At 50.9% G+C, this 25,889-nt stretch overlaps 1 protein-coding gene across 4 annotated transcripts in view; it reads right to left on the bottom strand.

Annotated features, from left to right (window-relative positions):
- for (cGMP-dependent protein kinase for) overlaps positions 1-25,889 on the bottom strand; it is a 237,184-nt gene that overhangs the window by 54,972 nt on the left and 156,323 nt on the right. The window contains exon 1 of one of the 4 annotated variants that reach the window (XM_065432859.1): positions 11,631-11,886. The exons of the other annotated variants lie outside the window; for them this stretch is intronic. Coding sequence (XP_065288931.1) covers positions 11,631-11,848 — 218 coding nt within the window. The 5' untranslated portion in view covers positions 11,849-11,886. Of the gene's footprint in view, positions 1-11,630; positions 11,887-25,889 lie in introns of those variants that run through there. 4 annotated transcript variants of the gene reach the window in all.

The following is a 25,889-nucleotide window of genomic DNA, read 5'->3' as shown; positions in this document are numbered from 1 at the left end:
TTGTTTTTGATGTTCCTCAGCTTCGTTCTGCCTCTCTTTAACAATTTGAACAAACAAATGCAAAGTCATGCTCCACAGTTGCACAAGCTCTTGAGAAGTGCAGAAGCCTGCGTGAGGACAATTATGGATTGTTATCTCAAGCGATACTGCACACAGGGAGTTGAGGTGGCAAAAGTTGAATTCAAGAACCCCAAATGCTTTGTGTCTTTGGAAGACATGTACGTCGGCGGTCAAGCAACTGCATTCTTGTCATCCAGAGAATGTTCAGTTGCCACTGAGCAACGTCAGTTCTTCCACTTAAGGGGCTTTGATATTTACATGGAGACTATCGACCAAATTCTGAAGCGTATCCCCTTTCAAGAGCCGGTTTTAAAACATCTCGAACTCCTAGATCCTACTGTGTCCATGACGGGAAAGGCAGCGTCTCTTGCACCACTGGCGCAAGGCTTTCCGAATTTAGTCTCCGGCAAAGCCTTGCAATCTTTGGATACCGAATGGCGATATTTCAGAAACGGTGATATCCCGACAAGCGGAGATACCTCGTTGCACTAGTTCTGGGCAGTCGTGTTTACTCAAAAACATTGTGATGGAAGCGCCGCTTTTCCTGACCGAGTTTGTCACGGCTATACTGTGCTTGCCACATTCTAGTGCAGCAGTTGAGCGGGTATTTTCTGCTGTAAACAAGCTGAAGGCAAAACTGCGGAACAAGCTTAGCACGGAGACTATCTGTGGCCTTCTGCACACGAAACGCCTGATGACGTCTTCAGCATGTCACAGCTTCAACATTGACAGGCCACTGATAAGGAGAATGGACGACTGGCACAAGGATAAGCATGAGTGCATTTAATGTGGCTTTACTGGCATAGCCGCTTGTGGAATTTCACAGCATATCTAGTCATACACATGACCATTTTGAAGTTGCCTGTTCATACGCAATAAAGTTTATTTGCGTAAGCTATAGACCAGAATACGATAGCCTCGCGCCCAGACTATTTGAACGCATACTCTCGCACCCGGATTCCCCGGTCGACCAGCGCTATTTTGTTCTGGGCTGCCAAAGTGTGTTCGCCGGCGGCCAGCAGACATGGCTAGCGCTAGCTCTAGGACTCCAAAGTGCGGAAATGTGCCCGTTCACGCGGATCCTAAGTACAAGATGTCATCTGGGCATCGTTGCGTCGTGTTTGGATGCCAAAATAACCAGCGGAAAAGGAGCAGGTTGCTTAGCGCTGTTTGCGAAGTGCACAATACTCGTAGGGAATCGTGCCGGTGCGGTGTTTTCAGCCTGCACCGATTTCCATCCGCAACGAAGAATGACAAGCTGCGCCACTGGTGGATAGCTGCAGTGAATAGGAAGAACTACCAACCCAGTGAAAATGCGCGAGTGAGTATTCGATCTGTGTATATTTTGGTGCCACGTTCAACTTTGCGCCCTACGAACGTAATATGTGTAACACGCAGGTTTGCTCCGAGCACTTTCTGGCCAACAAGCCTACAGAGCAGAATCTCGCGCCAGTGCTTCGCCTTGGCTATAACAAGAAGGCAAGCCTTTTCGTGTTTTCATTCAGGCAGAGCTCCCGACGGTTAAGCGGAACAGTTGAGTTTGCGGTCAGCGATACTTGCAGCTGGTGCACGGCATGACCATTAAGCGTGAACGACAAGTTGTAGGCGATAGTATGTTGTCCTGCTGGTGAGCGTTATTGCTAATGAAAGTAAACCGAAGTCTGCTCATCACGTAGCATGCGTCCACAAAAACGTAAACGACGACTGCTCGTCGACGAAGGCGTTCTTGCAGCGCGCCTGTCTTTACGAGCTGGTGTTGCAGGTGTCATTCGTAACGAATTCACTTGAGCCTCCTGAGCTCTAAACTGCGTGCGGGCTGTTATGCAGGGCAAAGCGCAAAATTTTTCCGTTCATAAGGCGAGGAAAATAAGGTGCTTAATTATTGTTGTATATTGTAACAAAATTTTGCTCGTTCTTACCATTTTTTTACTGTTTTTTTTCTAAGGGAGCGCTAACAATCCCATATGGCCTCGCACAAGCGAAACAGGTCTGAAACCAGGTAGCTGCAGTTGGTGGGGCTAATTTTTTGGAATGCAGGTGCGGTTGTTGTCTAGTACCAAAGGCTTCCCTGATTATGCAGCTTTAAGTAGGGGTGGTAATTTTATGTGCCCTGTCATGGTTTGTGCAACTGTACAACACCTGCATCCGTCATGCTCTCCCTGTTATACGGGCTTTGACTGCACATGTAGTTGAACATTATAACTACTGTAGTTCCTCATTTTCCAATGAGTGCAGGTTTAGCATCATATGCTGCTTGTTCGAGTGCTGTAGGCTTGTGTTCTGAATGTTGTACTCTTAAGTGGTTGCGCGATACAATTGACCTGGTGCATTTTCTATTTCATTTTGCGAGGACTTTATATCTTCGCAACAGTGATGGCATGGGAAAGAACTACAGCCCTTCTTACTATAACATCTATTTTGTTTTCAATGTGCAGGTGGTGAAGGGCTGGCGTCAGCTAATCAGGCAGTCAAACGACCTCGCCAGTTGGTTGCCAAACGCGGCCAACCCAGTAGTGACCATGACAAACAAGACCAAACTGAAAGTGCAGAGGACAATGTTCTGCGTTCTTTAATAATATATGTCACCAACACAGTGCCGTAAAATCCTTCACAGGTTACGTGCTTACGTGGTTACCCGATGTATTCGCTTCTGCAGTCTGCACATCACTCAGTGTGGCCATTGCGGACTTGCATGAGGTCTTGAAGTTTGATTGAATCGAGACAGCGAAAATGACAGGCTAGAAAAAACGCGAAACACGCCTTCCGCCCAGCTAAAAAGCCCAAGTTTCGCCTTCGCGCCGGGTCGCATCTCCCGGCGTGGCAGCCCAGGCCTGCTACTTCGCGGCGCTTGGGATAGATGGCGCGACCGGCGCTCATCAATATGGCGGCGCCCTTTGAATTCACGGTGTTCTGGTGTATAAGGGGCTCATGTTTTCTTATTTCTGGATCATCATCATCATGATCAACCTATTTTATGTCCACTGCAGCCCGGAGGCCTCTCCCAGCGATCTCCAATTACTACTGTCTGGAAAATACTATACTCTAAAGCTTTCAGGTACTAACTACCATCTGGCGCCTTTGAATAGGCAATCGGAGAGCTTGAGTTTTTTTTAATTCGCGCTTGACAATGGCTCTCTGGAGCCCCGAGTTTTTCAAAACAATCACCAATATACTCGGGGTCAATTTTGTACTATTTCTTAGAAGCTACAATACTACAACAGACTACTAATATAAGCGCTGAATTCGTGGGCTCATAAACTGAGTGCAAGAATTCAAATAAAAAATCTACTGATTCTACTGATTTTCCCGAAAAAATCTACTGCTATTTTTATTATTTGTCGTGGCAACACTGAGTCAGATGGGGCGGCCGGATTGCCGAAGAGCAGGCTGCGTTGAAGGAACGGCAGCGGGAGCCGGCCGCGCGTCATGCGTTCGACCGGAGAACAGGCGGCGTTTGATGAACGCCGCCGGGAACTCGCTCGAGAAAGGGCTCGTCGTCGACGTGCCGACCTCGCCGTGAGGGAGCGCGAAGCCGAGGCGTTACGACAACGAAGAGCCGCGGGCCCCGAGCTTCGCTTGCACCCCTCTTCACAGTAGTGGAAGGACGGTCAATTTTTTACACTAAAGGTGGCTCATGCGTGACGTTTCCGATTTTTAATTTTTTGGCGGTAAATGAAGATTCAAGCCCTCTAAACTTTATAAAAACACTGGCAAACGCCAGATCAACAAAAAATAATTTAGTTACTCTAATACTTCTTTCTATGAAGCAGTTTCGATTTCGGTACTTAGGAGGTGGGTTCGCGTGATGTCACGATGTAATGGCTCGCTCCGTTACTGCGATCGCTGTGGCTACCACGCGCGAGTGCAGCCAGAAGAAACGCGCGCTCTTTATTGGCAAGGTCATCAAACCTGGGTCGGTATAACGTAAAACTGTTCCGATCTGTTTTTATTCTAAATCGGGCATTAGGCCTCCGGGATAGGTCACAATGGCTTGGGTTCTGCCCATATGGGCTGGACCCGAACCATTCTGACCTATCACGGAGGGCTAGTGGCCGATTTAGAATAAAATTCGAGGACACCTAAGCACAAACCCTATGACACAATTGGTGAAGTGTATGGCGCGAGGCGGCTGACTTGGACCTGGTGCTGATCACTGACCCGGCGTTCCCCACTAGGTGCGGCACGTCGACGAGTCGAGACACGACCCCGGACATTACCTTCGTGCGGGACGCGCTGGTCCAACCTGAACCAAGACCTGGGAAGTGATCACTGCATGTAGCCACGAGCCTGCGGATCAGACAAAAGAAGCTGCGCAAGTTCCAGTTTGTCGACTGGGACGCTTTCCGAAAGACCAGAAAAGGGCGAACGAAGAAAAGAAACCGAGTCTGGAACAATGGACTGCGCAGTTGAGGGACGACGTCGGCGCCGTTACCATGGAGGTGCTAACGGACCTGCCCATCGAGAAGATGGACAGGCGCCTGGCGCATCTCATAGAAGCGAAACAATCCCTCCTAGAGAGGTGGAAGGGTCAAAGATTGAACCGCCGACTGAGAAGTAAGATCGGAGAAGTCAAGCGTGCCATCGAGGAGCACAGTACGACACTCGCTAAACAACAGTGGGACGAGGTCTGCAACTCAATAGATGGCCGAATGCGAAGAGTGGGCATCTGGAACCTCCTCAAGCACCTGTTAGATGAAACAAATACAAAGTCGAACCAGCGTAGCACGCTGGAGAAAATTTTACATACTGCCAGTAAAGAGTCCTCCGAAGAGGAGGTGATGGCTGGACTGGTCAAGAAGTACCTGCCGGTGGAGAGCGGACAGCGAGCGCCGCCCCCCACCTCTTTACCCGAGTATGGCGGGTCGGAGAATCCCACCCTGGACGCCGATTTTGGGACCGGAGAGATCAGAATTGCGCTGCACGACTTCAACGGAAGATCGGCCCCTGGGCACGACAGGATCACTAACAGGACACTCCGAAACCTGGACGACGACTCGATCGAGTACTTGACCCAAATTGTAAACGACACGTGGAGAAAAGCGGCAAGGTCCCAGACGGGTGGAAGACGGCCAACACCATACCTATCCTAAAACCGGGCAAGGCACCTGGTCTCGAGAACCTATGCCCAATTTCGCTTACCTCGTGCGTGGGAAAAGTCGCAGAGCATGTCATATTGAATCGCCTCTCCCGCTATCTGGAAGAACACGAAATCTACCCGCATGCGATGATCGGATTTAGGCCGGGCTTATCTACAGAAGACGCCAAGACGCCATAATCGACTACAAGACGAGAGGCACGAGGGCCGTCCTGAGCCTGTACATGGAAAAGGCCTTCGACAACATCACTCTTTCGCACTGAAAACAATATCGGACCTCAATCTGGGAAAGCACTTCTACGGCTAGGTAAAATCTTTCCTGATCGGCAGAACAGCCACGCTTAAGGCTGGTAGTCTGACGGCCGAAACGACGAAGCTCGGCAACAGGGGCACGCCGCAGGGAGCGGTCATCTTGCCGACCCTCTTCAACCTATCGATATATCGGCTGTCCAAGAGGCTCGCCGAGATTGACGGCGTCGATGTCACGATCTGGTGCACAGGCGGCAGCGATGGGAACGTAGAACCGGGACTGCACGAGGCGATCGACATCATGGAAGAGTATCTCGTCCCCACGGGGCTCAGGTGCTCACTTTAGAAATCGGAACTCTTACAGTGCAGACCAAAGAGAAGGGGACACAAACACAAGGGCTGGAAACCCCTGGAGGAAACCGACATCACCCTGCGTGCGAGGGACGGCAAAATCATCTCGAGGGTGGATTCTATCCGGGTCCTCGGGATGACGATCGAAGCCAACGGTTCCAACAACCAAATGATCGTCCGTCAAACCAAGAAGGCGGACAACGCCATTAGACTCATCAAGAGAGTCACCCACCGACAGCAAGGCCTATACGCGAAGACAACGTCGTCCGGTTGGTGCACGTCTTCGTTCTCTGTCACTTTGCCTACGTCGGTGCAATGCACGAATGGCAGCGGGTGGAGAGGGACAAACTCAACGCACTCCTGAGAAAAGTGATTAAGAGAGCCCTGGGATTACCCTTATATACGAAGACCGAGAGGCTCATGCAGTTGGGCATGCACAACACTCTAGAAGAGATTGCCGAAGCGCAAGAGAGAGCTCAATACATCAGACTCTCCACCACTCAGTCCGAAAGACAAATCTTGAAGAGGATAGGCATCTCGCCCGCCGTGGTTGAAGATAAGTACTGTGAGATGTAGAGGAAGCTACGAGGCTACATCACGGTTATGCCCGTTCCAAAGAACGTACGCCCAGTACACAACGATGGCAGAAGGCGAGCTAGAGCCAAAGCCCTGCTCGAGAAAGCCAGGGAACGAGTAGAAGAAAAGACTTTCGTCGATGCGGCGTGCGAACCCAGCAGGCGAGCGTTCACCACGGTTTGCCTGGATGGTAGAGGAAACGTCATGAATTCCGCGTCTCTATATACAACGGATCCAGAGACGGCCGAACAGGTAGCCATCGCGCTGGCGCTCCTGGATGGCAAGAGAACCAGAATATACAGTGACTCGAGGGCGGCAGTGAGAGCCTTTGCCACGGGTACCGTTTCCAGACAGGCCCTGGCGATCCTCCGAGGCAAGGACGTTAACCCGCACATGATCATTTGGTTTCCCGCACACATGGGAGAAATTGACGGAGCCCCGACTAATCTCAACGAGTCAGCTCACGACGCCGCGCGAGGTGTTAGATATGGCGCCGTTTCCGGAGGCTACTTCGAGTTCCCCAGACCACATCGGATTGCAGCACAGCTAATTGAGGAATGCAGAAGCAGGAAAGCGCATTCCAGAGGAGCGGCCGAGCAAACAAGTTTAAGGCAACAAGTTCACGTGCCAACAAGTTCGTGCGCCGCCGGGATTAGCAGGTGGGCCTCGGACAATGGAGCATGAGCAGCCCTCCCCTTCTCCTCGTTAGAAGTGCATTGCCAGTCTGCGAGGCAAGACCGCAGAGAGCCGCCAGGTGTGACACCGCGACACGGGCGCCTACCATTGGCTGAAAGTGGCGTCATCGGAGCGGACTCTCCCATTGGTCAAACATGACGTGACTTACAGTGCTCGAAGGGTTTATAAGAAGCCTTCCAGAGAGACCTGAGCATTCCGGAGCATTCCCTGTTTCCCTGATTCACCTCTCTCGAACTTCTTGCCGCGGGCCGCAGCGTCCGAGTTGCTGCCGGCCCGTAATGTCTGTACGACGGCTACTTGACGCTCACCTCCTTGTAAATAATGTAGAATAAATCCTCCCAAGTTTTGGGTTTATCATCCCGAAGTCCGTCCTCCAACCCCTACAGAGGGCTTACAGACCGCGTGGCGCTAGGATAACCAGGCTTGGAGGTTGCGTACTGCAGGGACCATCTTCTCTCATACAATGAACTCATCAAACACATTTACTTGGCGCGCAGATCATATCCGCCTCCGTACATAAAGCTAAACAGACCCCAAGCTCTCACCCTAAGGCTCTTGCAGACGGGAACCTATCCCAATCCCCTATTAATAAGCAAAATATTTCCCGAAGCCTCGACTTCATAACTTGCCCTCGATGCGGTAGCGTAGCAGACTTAGAACATATGCTCTAGTGGAGTTCCGCGTTACGCAGCGACAAGGGCAACGCCAAAGAACGTTGGGACGCGCTCTCCGTAGCACCGAACTAGAACAGACATGGGCAGTCCATCGGGCCCGCGATACGGCCGAGAGGCTGTGCCTTTCGGTCCCGACGTGGGAGCGGCCCACTTCGGGCTAGGAATCTAGCGCGACCTGAAGGACCTGATTAAAGGTTTTCATACCATACCATACACCTAAGCACTTCTTATGAGTTGTGAATGCGAAAGCATTAATGTCCAATTGAACGCTGCTGAGCGGTCCTTCGAGTTTTGCGCTGCGAGTAATGTTTTCTAGTTTTGCTGCGGGTATGTTATCGAGTTTCGCAGATACGCTGCTGTCTCCCTGCATCGGATAGACGCATCTGCACTTCGCGCTGCTGTGCTAAATATTCCCGACGTTCCTCGGCGCTCATCGTCGCCCCTCGATGCCGTTCCGCTTCGCGCTTTCGAGCCAACAGACGCTCGCGTTCTGAGCCACCCTTCGCTGCATATTGTCAGGATTAGGGGCTCAATCCCATCGCTCGTGGTCCTTTGCCAAGGTTGGAGTACGGCATGAATTCGAAGGTAGCTGGCCCATGCCGTCGTCCAACTTATTTACGCTGAGGTCGTTGATGAAGTGAAGAACTGCTTCTCATCGAGAACGAGGAAAATGGGTTTATTTACAGAAATTAAATCAGTCTAACATGACTGCTTGAGAAAAAGAGCATCAGTCCAACATGACTGCATGAGAGAAGTGAATCAGTCTAACATGACTGCTCAAGAGAAGTGTGTCCAGCATTCGCACAACAACAGTTTTTATACACTCGGTCCGCCGGCCATACGAGGCGGCGACTGTTCGTTCACTCATCACCAACTTGCTGCCGCTCCGCAGAACAGTTTACGTACACAAAGGCACACACATTCCGATGCCCAAACGACGGCGTTGGAGGGGTGCCGTTCCGGGAAGTATCGGTGCCAATCGTGGGTAGCTCGTTGTCTTGCGTCACGCCGAGGCATGAGAAGCACCAAAATACGGCTTTCCCGCGGCAGCTTGTCCATGCGTGTCAGATCAGGTCCGCGTTGGGGAACTCCGGAACCATTGTTCGCACACCTAACTCGTTCCGTCACAATGTCGATGGGGCTGGAGGAAGGAGGTGGTTTTCAGTACAAAGGCCGCTTCTTCGAACGCCTCCTAGCTGCAGCGACGGTGAGGAGGAGATGCGCGTCGTGTCGCCCTGTCGTAACTGGGTGGCAATCTTGCCTTGCAGCTCGCCATTCTTAACAATATCGAAGACGTTCTGCGTCGCGTCGCCGAATCTGCTCCGTCGAGGCGCGCTGGTGACGCAGCGTCGCGGCGATGCCCTGGCGTGATGCCCTGACAGCTGGCGCGCTATAGCAGCAGCAGGTGTTCCGATTCGCCAGATCTGCTCCGTCGAGGCGCGCTGGTGACGTGGCGTCGCAGCCAAAGGGAATTTATGTGCCCTTTCGACAGACGACGCTGGCTTTCTAGCTCATTGGGTTATTCGATGCTTTCGCATCAAAAACAGATTGGAATAGCTTTACGTTATACCGGCCCTATAGCCTTTTATTTCCACACGACCTCAGCAAATCTTGCTCTGTGTCATGCCGTCACTGTAATGTCGATGATGCTAGATCCAGAATTTCGAGACCAACTTTAGAATCAAATTAATATATCTTATATGTTGGCATAGTACATACTTGGGCTTGTAGGTGCATGTTCGATGAAAGAAAACAGCGCACGCACAGAAAACGGGGCCGGAGGCAGCGCTGTGATGTTGTCCATGCCTACATCCTCATTTTCTGTGCGTGCGCTGTTTTTTCGTCTGTGAAATATCTAATATGCACTTCCCAACCTGCATACTAGCTAAATGTCTTTTTTTTTTACGTGCGAGCAGCGTGCGGTAGAGCTTAAACAACTTCAAAATTAAGGGGGGGAGAGGAGGCCAGAGCGCTTGCGCGAAGCTCCTTGTTTGAGGCACGCGCGGGCACCACGTGGAGAACAAAGAACCCGGTAAACGGTAGTGCACATGATCGAATTGATGTGAGACGAAACACACGTGGCTGCATCGGCACGGTTTATTGTCACGTTATTTTCTGGCATTTGCCTGCATTATCCTTTACTATTTCACTTGTCAAAGATAACCGAATACCTCTCCGGGCGCCTTTTTGAGCGCAAAAGAATGTCTGTCTTAAATCACGTGACATTGGTTTCCGCCACAACGGCGAAGGTGCGAGCGAGCTCTCATGAAGGAAGTTATGAAATTTGCAAGGCGATGGCGTGAGGAGACAAGTTCACCTTCTCGCAGTGGAGGCCCTCGACTAGCGGCCGCAATTCCTCTCCTGCCTTCTTCCATATCGGAGCTGAGAGGTCACGTCAAGTTAACATCACGCTACATCCCGAGCATGCATCCAACTTTTTTCCCTCTTTGTTGCATTCCGGCGCATTTTCAGTGGCGGTTTAGCGGGCCGTGCATGCATTTCACATAAATGTTTCTGGTTGCTGCCGTTTATTTGTGCGCTGCATCGCGTCATCTTCGAAGTCGCAGGCGGGACCTGTGACGTGGTAGACGAGACCGGTGATGTCGTCTTTGCTGGCGACAAGGCTGGCTGCTCTGATTATAAGAGTGTGCGGGCTGTCATTTGGAATCTAGAGATGGGCAAAACGGCTCACTTCAGTGAGCGGCTCCGAACGGCTCAGCTCACTGAAATGAACCGGTTCGCTTGAACGGCTCATCAGTTCACTTAAATCTGTAACCTGTGGTATGCATAGTCAAGTTATTTGGCTTTGAACAAGTTATACATGCTTTAGTAGCATAAGCATGTTATCGGCATGTGGAGCACGCTTGGTGACTATTAAACAATTTCTTAATTAAGAAGTGCAAAGTTTTCATATTAATGAACCTTTCTTTCATGATATTGGCGATAAAATACGTCTTATACTGTAATTGGTACGTCACTGAGTAGGCGGTGTTCACTCCCGTCTTGCCGTGATGACGACGGCAGACGAAATTGTGGTGCTGGCGAAACACTATGGCGCAAGCGAACGTTCGGAAAGCAAGATGCTTGCGCGATCTCGCCCCTGTGAGCCGTGAGCTGAGCGGAGCTGCACTCTAGCGGAGCGGAGATGGGTGAGAGCGAAAGCAGTGCACAGAAACAGAACGGCAGCCGAGTCCGAGTTGAGTGGAACTCGAACGAACATGGTCGAACGGTTGGAAGCGGTTAGAACGGGCATAAAAACCGAGAACTGCCGAAGTCGCACCCAGAAGATCCGGTTCAGACGGAACGGCTCGGCACGGTTTCATCTCTAGAAGAACCTCCGCTCACTTTCATTTTAAAATGGCTCATTCGTTCTTTAAATAGAGCGGACCAAAAGACCCGGCTCGCTCCTGAGCTACCCATCTCTAATGTGAATTGTGAATTGGTTTCGCGGTACACAACAGCGTAATATTTCGCAGACACGATCGTCACAGCCTGATCTATGCACCTCGCAGATTCTGTGCACCTGGCGAGGATTCCTTTAACCTGCATATATGACGCGTGCTTTGGCAGCACGGACATTATTTTCTCCTGTACAGCTCACTTGCTCGCTGTACCTTTGTTATAAACTGCGCAACCATGGACTCCATGAAAGTTCCGGAATGCATCATCGCCAGTGTGTTGATACTAAAATCTACATACTCATTGCTAAGGAAGCAGGGTGACGTGAACTAGCGATCATTTTCATGCACAGAGCTTCGCGGAGGTACAGCCGCCACGCACCCCTGTGCACGCCTGAACAGACGTGTCGATCAAGTATAGCTTTGGGAAACCGGTGCATGGTTCAGTGAACAATGAATACGATGGCCGAATCCGTAAGTATATGTCCTCCCAGGCCGCCGATCACACAAATCGGAAACAACAACGCTCACCGAGACTGCAAACTGGGACTGCGCTTCCTGTCATGTAATGCGACCAGGAGTACGACGAAGTCGAGATGACAGGCGGCAGCACCGGCGACGATGTCGTCCACAACTCGGACCACAGATGGCATTCGCAGGCTGTGGCAAGTACTCGTTAGGTAACCACGGTGCACGACACCGTCGGCGGAGGACACCGCGGAGCAAAGCGACCAGCAGTTGCGACTCATGACAGTGGTCGCTAGCGACAGAGTGGCAGCGTGCCCACGGACGCTATCGCCATCAGCAAGGCTACCTAGACGACCACCCCGCGCCCCAACCCTGTCCGCTACGCAGCTGCGTTCGATCAACAAACCACGTCCCTATCTCCTATATTAAGTGGTGCGGCCGCGTTTGGCACAAACCACGGCGATCCGTGGGGCATTATGATGAGCACTTGCTGTTGAGGTGTGTGATACGTCAGTGTGCTCAAAAATGGTTTGTGTAAAGGGGAAATTCGCGGCCATGCCATGCCAAAGAAGCCATGCCAAAGGACTCTTCGCTAGAGTGCACACGCGCTGTCCTCTTATGGCCAACACAACTAAGATGAAGTCGCGGCGATTGTCGAGGGTATATGAACGTGAACATATGCCAATAGGCACGCTTCGTAGCCGGCCCCGAGCGCTATAGTTTTTTGTAGTCATGTCTGCATCATGAGCACGTCGAGTCTAGAGTGCATTAGAATATGGTTCTCATTGTAGTAGATACTAATTTGGACCGCAGCGACACCGTGGCAGCGTCGACAGCACGTGCAGCTCGCCAGAGTGCTGCAACCTAAGCGGCACCGGAGAGGGAGGCGGTGCGAGAGATACACAGGCGCGTCCAAATTTGTCCGAGGCCTCGCTTCTTCCTCCACGCGACAGACAACTGCACCGTCAGCTCCCCCGTCTCGGTTCTGCTCCTCTAGAAACAGGCCGACAGAAACTCGTAGCGAGCACATTCCGTGCGAGCTCGGACTGGGTTCGGGAGCTTCGGTCGAAAAAGCCGCGGAGGAGGGGTCGGAGGCAAACGATAGGAAACTGGGCGTCGCACGCGCACAAACCCGGGTGTCTGGTCTCTTGTAGCGATGCGCAACCCGCAATACACGTGCACAGAAGTGGAGGAGAACGTTGCCCTTAATCGCGAGCGTGAAAGCAGAAACCGCGCTTTCAACATTTCGAGTCTTTGTGCGTGTACTTTGTACAGGCAGCTTCCGCGTGCTAGTTCGTACGAGGTGTGACCTATGATGAAGGTTCTATACATGATGGCAAAAAGCGAAGGCAGCCGTCTGACAGAACAAAAAGAGGCGCGCAACTTTCGTAAGGCCCAAGAAATATGCGCGCGGACTGCAGTTGTTACTTTTGTATGTGTGTGTGCGTGTGAAGTTTGTAAAGAAGAATGATGAATTTGAGTTCTACATCTGAGACGGCTGCGCGATTTGCAACAGGCACCGGGGCACAGCGCTACAACGCGTATGGCTCTCGCCATCATGGTCACGCTACGACTGAAAACATTTATGATGGCACACTGAAACGCCCACGTTGGAAACATTGGTCACGCAGTGTCACCTCGACGTGTACAGACGGTTTACAATTTACCCAGCGCGACCGTGCTTCAAGAAAGAAGCGCACTATAAAATGCTATATATGATTAGGAAAACGGTCGGGACGAAGCATTTCACACTGGTGGTAAATTGAGGAAGCGGCTACGAGGCTTCCTTACCAAGCGTAAATGGGAGCGCACACGAACGCTCCTGCGTCGTGTGCGCTCCCATTTCATTTCTCCCGTCTCATTTCATTTTCTCCCATGTCCAGTCCGGTTACCAACGCTTGGTGCATTGGTGAAGGCGTATCGAGTCCACACTGTTGCAATTTACGCCACGAACGCGAGCTTCGAAGTCGTGGACCACTGCGATCAGTCCCCCGTACGCGGTGACACAATGAACATGCATGGACCTCTTATCAGCAGAGGAGAGACCAAACACAATAGAGAGTTTTAGATTAGGGGACGCGAGCGGCTCGCGTCCCCTAATCTAAAACTCTCTAATTAAAGTCGCACCGCGGAGCAGGATTCTATCTGCGAAGCAACAACATAAAACTGTAGACACATCGGTCGTGCAACGGAGTTGAAAGCAGCTTCTGTAGCAGCATGACGGCGCAGAATCAGCGGCTTGACATTATTATACTAATGCACGCACGCACGAATGCCAATTGCCAGAGAAGCTGTTCATGACATATGTCAACAGCAGCCCACATGACGACCGTGCCGCAGCAGCTTTATCGTGAGAATTAGACCTTCAGCGCGAGAAGGTCGAAGGCGACGTATCAGTTGCGTGCGTCCGGCCGCTCATTTCTCTTTTTCCCTCGTGAACTAACACATATTTGCAAACAAGGATGGTTAGCCTGCAAAAATTAATGAACTGAAACCGAGACCAAAGGTTAAAGGCAAAGTAAAGGATTTTTCACAGGTCCACTCGTTTTTTCATTCTAACGCATTTCAGGACAAAAGTCTGTGCCTGCTAGATTTGACTGATTTATTGATTGACTGACTGGTTTTGTTTAACGTCCTGAAACAGCACAGTGGGTTGTGAGAGACACTGTGGTGGGGGCAACAGATTAATTTTCACCATCTGGAGTTCTTTACCATGCATCTAAATCAAAATACACGAGCGTTTATTATTTTTTTTTCATAAAACAATTCGAATGAAACGAGGGGTTTAACGCTTTGAAACTGCACAGTGGGTTATGAGGGATGCTGTCGATGACCCAGGATTAATATTGTTACGTTGCAGAAGTCACATATAAAGATGTATTTACAACATTTACAAGAGAGACAATGATGCATAAACAAGATGGCTGTCGAGACCGATTCAACCTCTACACGTCAAATCGTTTCCTAGGTATACTTTGTGGCGCAAAATACATTTCTTGAAAAAGGACAGAACAAAGGAAGACAGTGTCCCTTTTCAAAAAATGTATTTCGCGCCACAAGTATACCTAGGAAATCTATAAGCACCAACTTGCCCAAGAAGAAGTGTTTTTGGAACGTCAACTCGTCTTCTTCTGACTGGCGCCACTCTTGGTTGCGCCGTAACATAACCCCGCCCATAAAGGCGCCGTCTCGGCGATAGCTATAAGGGAAATGAACTCGCGGCAAAGTAAAGCTTCAACCGGGACACATGCACAACGTCCGTGGGGACACGCGAGTCCCGCGGAGCGATCTCGTAGTTGACATCGCTAAGCTGTAGGGCCCTGTGTAGCGCGGTAGCAGCTTTTCAGACAAGCCGACGCGGCGACATGGAATCCACAGATCAACGGATCCAGGAGGAAATCGAACGTCCCGATGTCGGCTGTCGAGCGGCATCTTCTGCGCTGCCTGAGACTCGGTGAGCCGGAAGCCGGCAATCTGGCGTGCCGTGCGAGCTCAGGCGAAGACGTCTTGGGCGTATTCAGTGGGAGTGTTCGTCGAGGAAGGAAGTGGTGTGTCAAAGGGAAAAGAAGGGTGGCGTTCGAACAAAAGGTAAAAGGTGAAAAGCCAGCGGTCTCGTGACGGGACGAATTATAGGTGAAGTTCACGAAGTGTAACGTGCTGTCCCGATCACTACGGTCGTCGGAAACGTACACAGACAGTACTTCTGTCAACGTGCGATTGAGCCGTTCCGTCAGTCTGTTTGTCTGCGGGTGGTAGGCGGTGGAAAGCTTGTGTTCGGCAGAACAGGAGCTAAGTAGGTCTTCAACTACTCGGGACAAGAAGGTGCGGCCGCGATCAGTGAGAAGCTGACGGGGTGCGCCGCGATGGAGGATGACGTCATGTAAAAGAAAGTCTACCACCTCAACTGCACAGCTTGTGCGCAAAGCTCGCGTGATCGCGCACCGGGTCGCGTAATCAGTCGCGACAACGACCCACTTATTGCCAGATTTCGACGTCGGAAAAGGGCCGAGAAGATCGACACCGACGCGAAAGTATGGTTCTGAAGGCACATCGATGGGGTGAAGGCGTCCAGCGGCCAGCACAGCAGGTTTTTCGGGCGCTGACGGAGCGCACAGGCTGCAACGTACCGGTGCACAGAGCGGTACAGGCCTCGCCAATGGAAGCGGCGCCGTACGCGGTCGTAAGTACGCGAAACGCCGAGGTGCCCTGCAGTGGGGGCATCATGCAACTGTTCAAGAACAGATGTCCGGAGATGGTGTGGTACAACGAGTAAAAATTCAGGTCCTTCAGGGCGTAAGCTGCGACGTAGAGAACGTCGTCGCGGAGCACGGACATTCGCAGCGGGGGCTTCGAATGTCCAGAGTTGAGACGATCGACGACCACACGTAAGCAGTCGTCACGCCATTGTTCAGTGCGAATGTCTTGCAGATCAGAAATGGCCAGGACGCAAGAGCCAGTGTCATGCGCATCATGTTCAGGGCGGTCGACAGGATGACGGGAGAGGCTGTCGGTGTCCTTGTTCGAACGGCCTGACTTGTATAAAACAGCAAATGAATATTCTTGAAGCCGTACGTAGTGCCCATCTACCCAATCGTCCAATGGGGTCAAGTGAGGAGAGCCGGCACAAGGCGTGGTGATCGGTAGCCACGGAAAACTGTGTGGCCGTAAAAGCAAGGGAGCAATTTGACAACTGCTCAAACGAACGCTAGGCACTCCCGTTTGGTAATTGAAAAATTACTCTCGGCGAGTGACAGGAGGCGGCTGGCGTATGCAATTACGCGCTCTGCGTTACGCTGCCATTGAACAAGTACAGCCCCAATTCCATAGCCAATGGCACCCGTGTGAAGTTCAGTGGCGGCAGATGCATCACAATGAGCTAGCAATGGGGCAGCCATGAGCAAGCGTACGAGGACGGAGAATGCTTTCGTTTGAGAAAGGCTCCATGTGAAAGCAACGTCCTTGAGTAAGTCGGTGAGTGGGCGAGAGGTTTCGGCGAAATCCTTGATAAACCGACGGAAATACGAGCATAGCTCAACAAAGCTTCTTACGTCTGCGGCGGAAGACGGAACAGGAAAGTTCTGGATAGTGCGAATCTTGTCAGGGTCGGGTTGAACGCCAGCGGCACTGACGAGATGGCCAAGAACGGTAATTTGACGACGACCAAAGTGGCACTTGAATAGTTCAATTGCAGGCCGGCAAGTTGGAAAACAGCAAGAATAGCCGACAGACGCGTTAGACAACTCGTGAAAGTTGGTGAAAAAACTATGACATCGTCTAGATAACACAGATATGTGGACCACTTATAGCCGCGAAGTAAGGAGCCCATCATTCTTTCGAAGGTTGCTGGGGCATTACAAAGGCCGAACGGCATAACCCTGAATTGGTAAACGCCGTTGGGTGTTACGAAGGCAGTTTTCTAACGGTCCATGTCATCTACCGAGATTTGCCAATAGCCTGATCGGAGGTCTCTCGATGAAAAGTACTTGGCTCCGTGCAAGCAGTCCAAGGCGTCATCAATACGTGGCAAGGGGTATACATCCTTGCGTGTTATTTTGTTGAGATGTCTATTTTCCACACAAAAGCGCCAACTGCCGTTCTTCGTGAGAAGGACAACAGGGGACGCTCATGGATTGCAAGATGGCCCAAAAACGCCTTTAATCAATATTTTATCGACTTCTCGCATCACTCGTCGTTCAGTATGTGAAACACGGTACCGCTGGCGGCGTATCGGATTGGCGTCCCCGTTGTAAATACGATGGGTGACTACCGATGTCTGGGCTAAAGGGCGGCCGTCCAAGTAAAAAAATCTCGCGGTAAGTTTTTAAGAGACGGCGGAGGTCAACAGCTTGTGCCGGAAGAAGATCAGGTGCAATGATCTTGCTAAGCTCGTCTATGAGAGTCGGTGAATAGGAGGTTTTTGTAGAAGGCGACGGAATTTTGGCGTCAAGAGCCGATACCTTGCTATCGTTCACAGGCGAGATGTCGCCCAAAGGATGTCGCCTCTGGGAAGAATTTGAGACGAGTAATTAAAATTAAGGAGAGGGAGCGATTTCTGATTGCCAATAACAGTGAACACTGTATGGGGAAAGACCAAATTTATTTCAAGCAGTATGGCAGCGGTGGGACATAGTACATAAACAGCGTCAGAAACAGATGGGAACGACAGTAGAGTGACGTACGTATAGTGGCTTGCGGCGACAGGTGTATGTCTTCAGAAGAGCATAACCATGGTTGTGTGACTGGTGCACTATAGCAGCCGTGGGGCAGTTCAAGTTGAATGTCACTAGACGCGCAATCAAAGAGGCCTGAATGGGACGACAAATAGTCTAAGCCGAGTATAACGTCGTAAGGGCATTGTTCCAAAACGGCAAAAAAAGAAAAACAAAACGGTAGGCGTTTTTCCGTCGGCGACGCGGAGGGTGCGTGATGTAGCGGGTGTGAGAACTTTGTTCAGCCATCGGCGCAATTGGACACTCATCACGGATACGTGTGCGCCAGTGTGAATCAGTGCTGGGAGACTGACGCCATCGACTAAAACGTCCATCAAGCTCTGTTTGGTCGGCAAAGTGATCAGAGAGTTTTACGGTCGAGTCGTCAATGCAGCGTCACCTCCGGGAGCTGCATCGCTTAGTTTTCCGGAGACGGTCGTAGGGACTGCATAAGAGACGGAGGGCGACGAGCCTGCGGCGATAGGGGCAATGGTCGACGAGCTGGTAGCGAACGGGACTGGTGACGTCGGAATGACGACGAGGGACTGTTTCAAGGATACGAGCGTCATTGTTTGGCTGTTGCGGTGCCAACAAAGGCTGGTAAGGACGCTCGCTCTGTTCGGAGCGATAATAACTGGGGCATGGCGGTCGCAGAGGGGAGAAGACAGTACGGTTGTTACAATGGCGAGCAACGTGAACGATACGCCGGCAGGCAAAACAGATTGGCCAACCGTCTGCGGTTCGCCAATCGGCTGGATTTCGGTAGCATGCAGGATACCGCGGACCAGTCGATGGACCTGGAGCATGAGACAGCTGTGAAGTGGCAATGGCACATACAGAATGAAGTCCGAGATTAGCGAGTTCTTCGCGGACAAATTGCCTGCACAAATGGTGCTGTAGGCAAGCTGTTCGGGTCACTGGGGCGGGAAAAAAGGGGTGCAGGAGCCATGGCCTCCAGTTCTCGTCGCACTATCCGCGTCAGGTCATCTGATGATGATGGTAACTCCTAGCCTGTCGTCACAAGAGGATGTCATAGCTGTGTTCGGCAGACGTGCGAACGGCGTTGCGATGCGGCGGTTCTTGGCCAGTTCAAAGCGTTGACACTCTTTTATGATTTCCCGTACTGTTTCACAATTTTTGCACATGAGCAGGTTGAAAGCACCGTAAACGATCCCCTTCAGTACATCCATTACATCCTGACTCAGACATTTCGCTGTCGGCCTTACGGAACAGAGCCAGCACATCCTCGATGTAAGAGATGTAAGAGTCTGTGGACGTCTGGGCGCGGGTCGCTAGTTCTTTCTTCGCGGTGCTTTTCCGGTCAGCGGGACGGCCGAACAAGTCCCCCAGCTTCTGTTTGCCCGTATATCAGTCGTTAAGCTCTTCCTCGTAGTTGTCATACCACACCGTCGCCGTGCATTGTAGGTAGATGACCATGTTAGCCAACATAATCGTCGGATCCCATTTGTTGTGGGCACTTACACGCTCATATGTGGCGATCCAGTCGTCCACGTCCGCAGAACGTTCCTGGATCCCGCGGCTGAGCCAGCACAAGCGTCGGGGCTGTAGGCGTTGATGTGAGCCACGCCATGCCGGGGTCCTGTTTCGTTCGTCGTGTTGTCCAGTCCGAAATGACGACCACTGCGGAGCTCCGTTGTTCTTTCTCGTGGGTACCCCGCAACTCTCACCAGTTTATTACGTTGCAGAAGTCATATATAAAGATCTAATTACAATATTTACAGGAGAGACAATGAAGCGTAAAAAGGATGGCTATCGAGACCGATTCAACCTCTACACGTCAAATCGTCTTCTTCTGACTGGCGCCACTCTTGGTTGCGCCGTAACAATATTAACGTGCACCCAAAGCGCGGTACATCAGTGTTTTTTGCAATCCGCCTCCATCGAAATGAGGCCACCGCAGTCGGCAATCGAACCTGCGACTTCGTACTCAGCAGAGCAACGCCGCAGCCATTGAGCCACCGTGAAGCGTATTTTCCGATCCGATATAACGCAGTGCGGCCGCTGACGCAGCACCTGGCTCTACTTAAATGGTGCGACTGGTTAGGAAGTTAGTGCTCTAGCGACAACAGGCGCACTACGTATATCGTTTCTGATGACGATTTGCTGCGTTGTACTCAGCGCTGCTTCTTAAAGACTATAGCAGAAGTTGCCACAGCCCTGGGCCTATTCACGGGTCCCACCATGAATTCAGCTCTTGGAAGGGGCAGCGTCGGACGTGGACTACCTGACTGAAGCCGCACCTCGCAACCTTCGACCACAGGGCTGTGGCGATTGGGGTCAACAGTCAAGCAGGCGAGCAGCGAATGTGACGCTACTGCGACTCTATACGACGAAGCAAGCATCGTCCTCAATTATCCTCCTGCGACTCATCACTGACTGAGGGCAATAAAGTTTTATTCTTCGTCGCGGCAGGGGATCAAACCCGCGACATCGTGCTCAGTATAGCGGAGCGATATAACTGGACCGAGTCACCACTGCGGCTGGGAATTTCCCAGTTTCAATGGCAGTTCTGTCACCGAAACAGGAAACCAAGGGCCTAATTCGCAAAGCATTTTGTTCACGAGTACATCTTGCCTTTAGCCGCTCGCCTTCGCTAATAATATGTTACTAATAATATTTGGGGTTTTACGTGCCAAAACCACTTTCTGATTATGAGGCACGCCGTAGTGGAGGACTCCGGAAATTTCGACCACCTGGGGTTCTTTAACGTGCACCTAAATCCAAGCACACGGGTGTTTTCGCATTTCGCCCCCATCGAAATGCGGCCGCCGTGGCCGGGATTCGATCCCGCGACCTCGTGCTCAGCAGCCCAACACCATAGCCACTGAGCAACCACGGCGGGTAATAATATGTTACGGGAATGGTGGGAGTATAGAAGATTGTATTTACAATATATATATACAAACTGAGCCAGAGTAGTTAAGATGGCTGACCACCAACAACACGCAGCAGCCAGCGTCTCGCGATCTTATTCTTCCTCTCTTCTTTCATCCTTCCGTAACAATGTGACCAGCAACACGATTCGCTGACATCTGCTCTTACGAACAGTTGTAACGGAACTTTTCGTGGATACTGCACGACATGTCCTGGCACTAACGCGTTGGCTTTAATGTTACACACGTGTGCACCGTCCGTTCTTGGCGACGCTGCGAGGGACTGTGCAGACGTCTTTGACAGCTCAAATAGCGCACTTCCTCGGGGATGCGTTTTAACTATACTTTGGAATTGTTCGTTGTCCCTACCTACAGTACATCTGTCATAGCGGGATGTAATACCGGCCACGGCGGCTGCATTTCGATGGGAGCGAAATGCGAAAACACCTGTATACTTAGGTGCCCGTTAAAGAACCCCAGACGGTCCAAATTTCCGGAGTCCCCCACTACGGCGTGCCTAATAATCAGATCGTGGTTTTGGCACGCAAAACCCCATAATTTAAATTTTGTTTTCTGTCATATTACTGCCTCCTACTTTTTAGCTTCGGGTGGAGATTCTACTGTTACTTTAGTTATATTCCTTTCCTTTATTCGCCCCCAGTATGATATTTAGTCAAAATTCAACCCATACCACAGAAATCACGCAGAGCCACGCCTACAAAAATACTTATGGCGCGTTTGTTTTTCTCCTCAGAACACCGTCCTCTCATTGCAATGCTACCCCGGTTACCAATAATGAAGGGACGACATATGTACCCTGGGCAGCCAATAGGTTAGCTCGCCCTACTGGCGTCATTAGGGCAACTGGCGTCAAATGGTCAGGGGCGGCTGAAAATTCAGCCGAGTGACGTGCTGCGATATATCCTTGGGTGCCGATCCGATAAGAAGGCTACGCTATACAGACTTCCAATACAGAGGTCGAATGCACAATGCCTTTCGTTACGAGAGCAATTTGTCATTGGACGATCGCCGGCGTTAAAACATGTTCGGTGTTGCGATTAGCCGGCTCCTGTTCTTGCGAAACACCGCAGCATAGCAACTGTTTTGTGAATACGGGCCCAGTAAACTAATTTCATTATGTACACCTGCCGAGTCAGTATAGCTGTATAAGCCCTATCACACTTGGTATCAAACTATCAGCTTAATGAAACTACAGGTCTAGTTGACCGAGGATGCCAGCACACGGTGCAGAGCTTACGCCGACAATAACTTGTAGGTCGCCAAAAACGTTTGCCACCTTGGCCACGATAGCGTGCGTACATTTAGTATTACTGCTCGTAGGATGCCAGGCTACACCAGGCCCACAACCGCTTTTTTTTTTTAAGGCTAACACGCACCAAAGGGTAACGAAAAAGAATAATCGTGCTAGCGGCACCCATGGCGACACGACTGACAAGCCAGAAGCAGTATAGTATACAAGGGATAGATTACAAACAAGGGATAGATTACAGCAAGATGGATGCCTGAAGTGATTAACTGTGGTGGAACAACGAATGTCGCCGAAGCCAGCGTTTCGACAAGCCCAACAACGAATGTCGCCGAAGCTAACGTTTCGACAATTGTCGAAACGTTGGCTTCCCGGCGACATTCGGTGTTCCACCACAGTTAATCACTTCAGGCCATCATGTATGAGGGTGCATGTATGTATGAGGGTGCACGTGGAAGCCGGTCCGCGAAGCCGGCAGCGCCACTCGCTGCGAGCTACACACAGGAGGCCGGCCGGAACGAGGGACCCTTTTAATTGCGCGCCAACATTGCGTCTCAAGGTCGGCGCGATCCAGAGCGATGGCCGCCAAGCAAGAGACAGGCCTAGATCGGCCAGCGAGCGGGCGCCGCCGCGGTGGCGCGTGTTTTTGTGCTCTTGCTTTTCCTCCTCCTGGTTTATGGTGTTTTTTGCTTTCCCGGCGAAGGTTATCGGGTGTTCCGCCGTCCGGCGAGAGTGAGGCAGAGGCAAACAAGAATGTTCGCACCCCAATCACAGCGCGCAGCAACCCACCACATAGTGACCTCCATTATATATATATATATGAAGGAGAAGAAAGGGGGTTAACTGAGGGGCCCGACATTTATTAATCATAGCATAAGAAGCTAACAAACATGTGTGTTGTTGGTGTTTGTTGGCTTCTTATGCTATGATTATATATACGGTATTTAAATAACAGTGGTTAACCGCAACTGAATGAAACCAACGACATGTGCTTTGCCATCATGTGTGAAAGTGATCTGCGACGTGGGCAAAGTGCACGCCCACGCGGGCCTCATCTTCAAAGCAATCTGCGATGTTGGCAAAGTGCGCCTATAGTGCAGGTACCTTAGTATGCGCTGTGATTTCAACGTTCCTTTCGCGTTGAAGCGAGAGACAGCACGAAGGTCAGTTCGCTCGTTGCTGCTGCCGCGATTCCTCACTCAAGCGTTTGACAGCGAGTTTCCGCGGTCATCGAGCGAGATGTGCTCATGTTTAGCTGTGCGCACGTGACACCATGCTTGTTAATTTAGTTAGTAAGCGAACGTTTAGAAGTTTATACGGCCGATAAAACTATATATCCTTGCTTCGTATAGCTGTCTACTAATTTGCTAACGCAATCGATGCTTCACCTTTAGGGCAAAACTGCATCTTTTCTCATTCGCTTTACTCAGTACATGTAACTTCCCCTACGCTGTCCTAGGTGTGTTTGTTGGCTTCTCATGATATGACTAATAAAAATCGGGCCCTCGGTTTGCTTTCTTCTCGTTCATATATATCTGCATCCAGAGGCCGCTTCAATGCCATTGATGAGCACCTGGGGCAACAAACACCCACCACGCGCTTGCAGTGGCGTATAGGGCGCACATTAATAAAGCGCCTTTTTAAAGCGCTTCGGCGCAAATCTTCTTCACAAGGCATACTGGAGATGACAAATCATAAATGCTGGTTGTCGCACAATGTTTACGATCGACGGCATTCAAGGCCACTCAGGTAAAAGTGTACTCATCATATGACTTACAAAAACAAGCCTCGCTGTAGAGTTCATTTGGTATCTTCTTTAAAGCACGGACAGCTGACGAATACACAGAGATGCGACAGAATCATGAAATATGCGTAGCGGCGGCTTTCATGCCGGGGTCAGGTTGGTGATATTCCGAGTTGGGCTGCTTGTTGACGCTGCGCCCATTTGTGTTCGATGCAGCATGTTTGGAGGCTTTCAGCATGTTATGAATCGACGGATAGTTAGAAATGGTTACTGAACATGTTCCTATGGGTGGGCAGCGCAACCCGGAGAAACACAAAAGAAAGTACACGATACGAGCGCAGACTAACAACTGCATGGTTTATTTTTTTCAAACAAGTGATTAAATATACAGATAATGCAAACACGTGTCAAGTGACGCTTACAAGTGGTGAATGGGTGTCAGGCTATCTTGCCATTCAAAAACTCGGTTTTATTATCATGCAGAGCGATATAAGTCTGGCTGACGCATGCGCCTGAGTTGACATGCATGAACAATCCACAATCCACAATCTCGCGGTTGATTTGATTTACATTTTTATACATTTTATGCATTTTTATACCATTTATACCCCTATAGGAACATATTTAGTCACCAACTCGCCCAGCTTGCTGTGTTATTTAGATATGCTAATCCAGCAGGCCTGATCTACTATTACTGGCCTTAAGTGTCCCCTCCTGAAACGGACGCTACAACAAGTTTGCATGCCATTGCACGGGAGCTGTATGATGCTACAGGGCTGGCTGCAGCCTGTGCAACGGCTACAATTCTCGTTTGGTAATGAATAGCTATGCGCCGTTTAATTTTATAGCTTTCTTTGTCAACTTCGGCCACTTTGGATGGTCGGACGATCTCGGGCAATAAATAGTGGCACACAGCCAGAGACCCAAGTTATCTACAAGCTTGGGCCTCTCTATGTATGTGCTGGCTGCTGTCTTGCCTAGTAGATAACTTGAATCACTGGGTATTGTAGGAGTTGACGAGGACGTCGGAATGAAAAACTTGGGAGGTTTATTTACATTATTTACAGTGAGATTCAATTAACAGTTTTAAAGTCATTACGGGCCGGCAGCAACTCGGACGCTGCGGCCCGTCGCAAGAAGTTCGAAAGAGATGAATCAAGGAATGCTCTAGGAATGCTCTCTGCTGCTCCCGGTCTGCATCTTTTAAGCCCTTCGGTGTCTCGAAGACACGTCACGTTCGGCCAATGGGCGAGCCCACTCAGATGACGCCATTTTCGGCCAATCGGCGAGCCCGCTCAAGTGTCGTCATTTTCGGCCAATGGTAGGCGTCCGTGCGATGGTGTCATACCCGGCGAAGAGAGTCGCCGCTGGGCCCCCAATTGTCCGAGGGTTTACTTCTCACTGCGGTCTCGCCTTGCTGACTTGCAATGCACCGTCACAATAGCCAGGTGGGGGCGACGCTGCCAGGCCTTCGCGGTGCATTTCATCCGTCTTGCTTCGGGACTCACGTTACCTGGAGCAGCGCCAGGCTCTCGCTTTACTTTCGGGAAGAGTCAAGCAGTGAATAGCTCCACCTGCGGCACACGAAGTGGGGGCCGCCAACTTGTTTGCACGTGCGCGCCCCAGGAATGTGGTATCCGTGCTTCTGCGCTCCTTAATTAGCTGTGGTGCGATTCGATGTGGTCTGGTGAACTCGAAGTAGGCTCAGAAACGGCCCCGTATCTAACAGTATGTGCCATTGGGAACGTGCCCGAACAGACAACTTCGGTACTGCGAGTGTGATGTTGGTATGGTGCCTATTCTCCGCCAATCCACCAGCATGGATGTGCCAAGGTGACACAAGGGATATGTAGCTTTAAATATATTCCAAGCGATAGCGCTCCATCTGCAATTGACAACTGCGCGTAGAGCGCGGCCGATCGATCGATAGCCATGCAAACGAAGTAGCATCCGGGGTACAGTAGGGATATTAGGGGTTGCATTGGGAGTTTCAAGTGGGGTAGAGCGAGTAAAACAAGATATACTGTGTCGTTGTACCATTCAGCGTTGTGACTGGCAGCGAGGGTACTGCTGATGTCTTCATGAGGTTTCGTGATTGACGGATGGTATGGGGATATGCAGCAGGTTACACAGGAGACCTGTTTCAGCAATAGTTTCAGCCACCCCGTGCGCGTGAGTGTGTGTGTCAGTGTGTGCGCGTGCGTGCGT

The sequence above is a fragment of the Dermacentor albipictus genome, chromosome 1 (assembly GCF_038994185.2).
Source record: "Dermacentor albipictus isolate Rhodes 1998 colony chromosome 1, USDA_Dalb.pri_finalv2, whole genome shotgun sequence".
NCBI classification, from domain to species: domain Eukaryota; kingdom Metazoa; phylum Arthropoda; class Arachnida; order Ixodida; family Ixodidae; genus Dermacentor; species Dermacentor albipictus.
The sequence above is the reverse complement of the archived record's forward strand: the minus strand, read 5'-3'. Positions and strand labels throughout refer to the sequence as shown.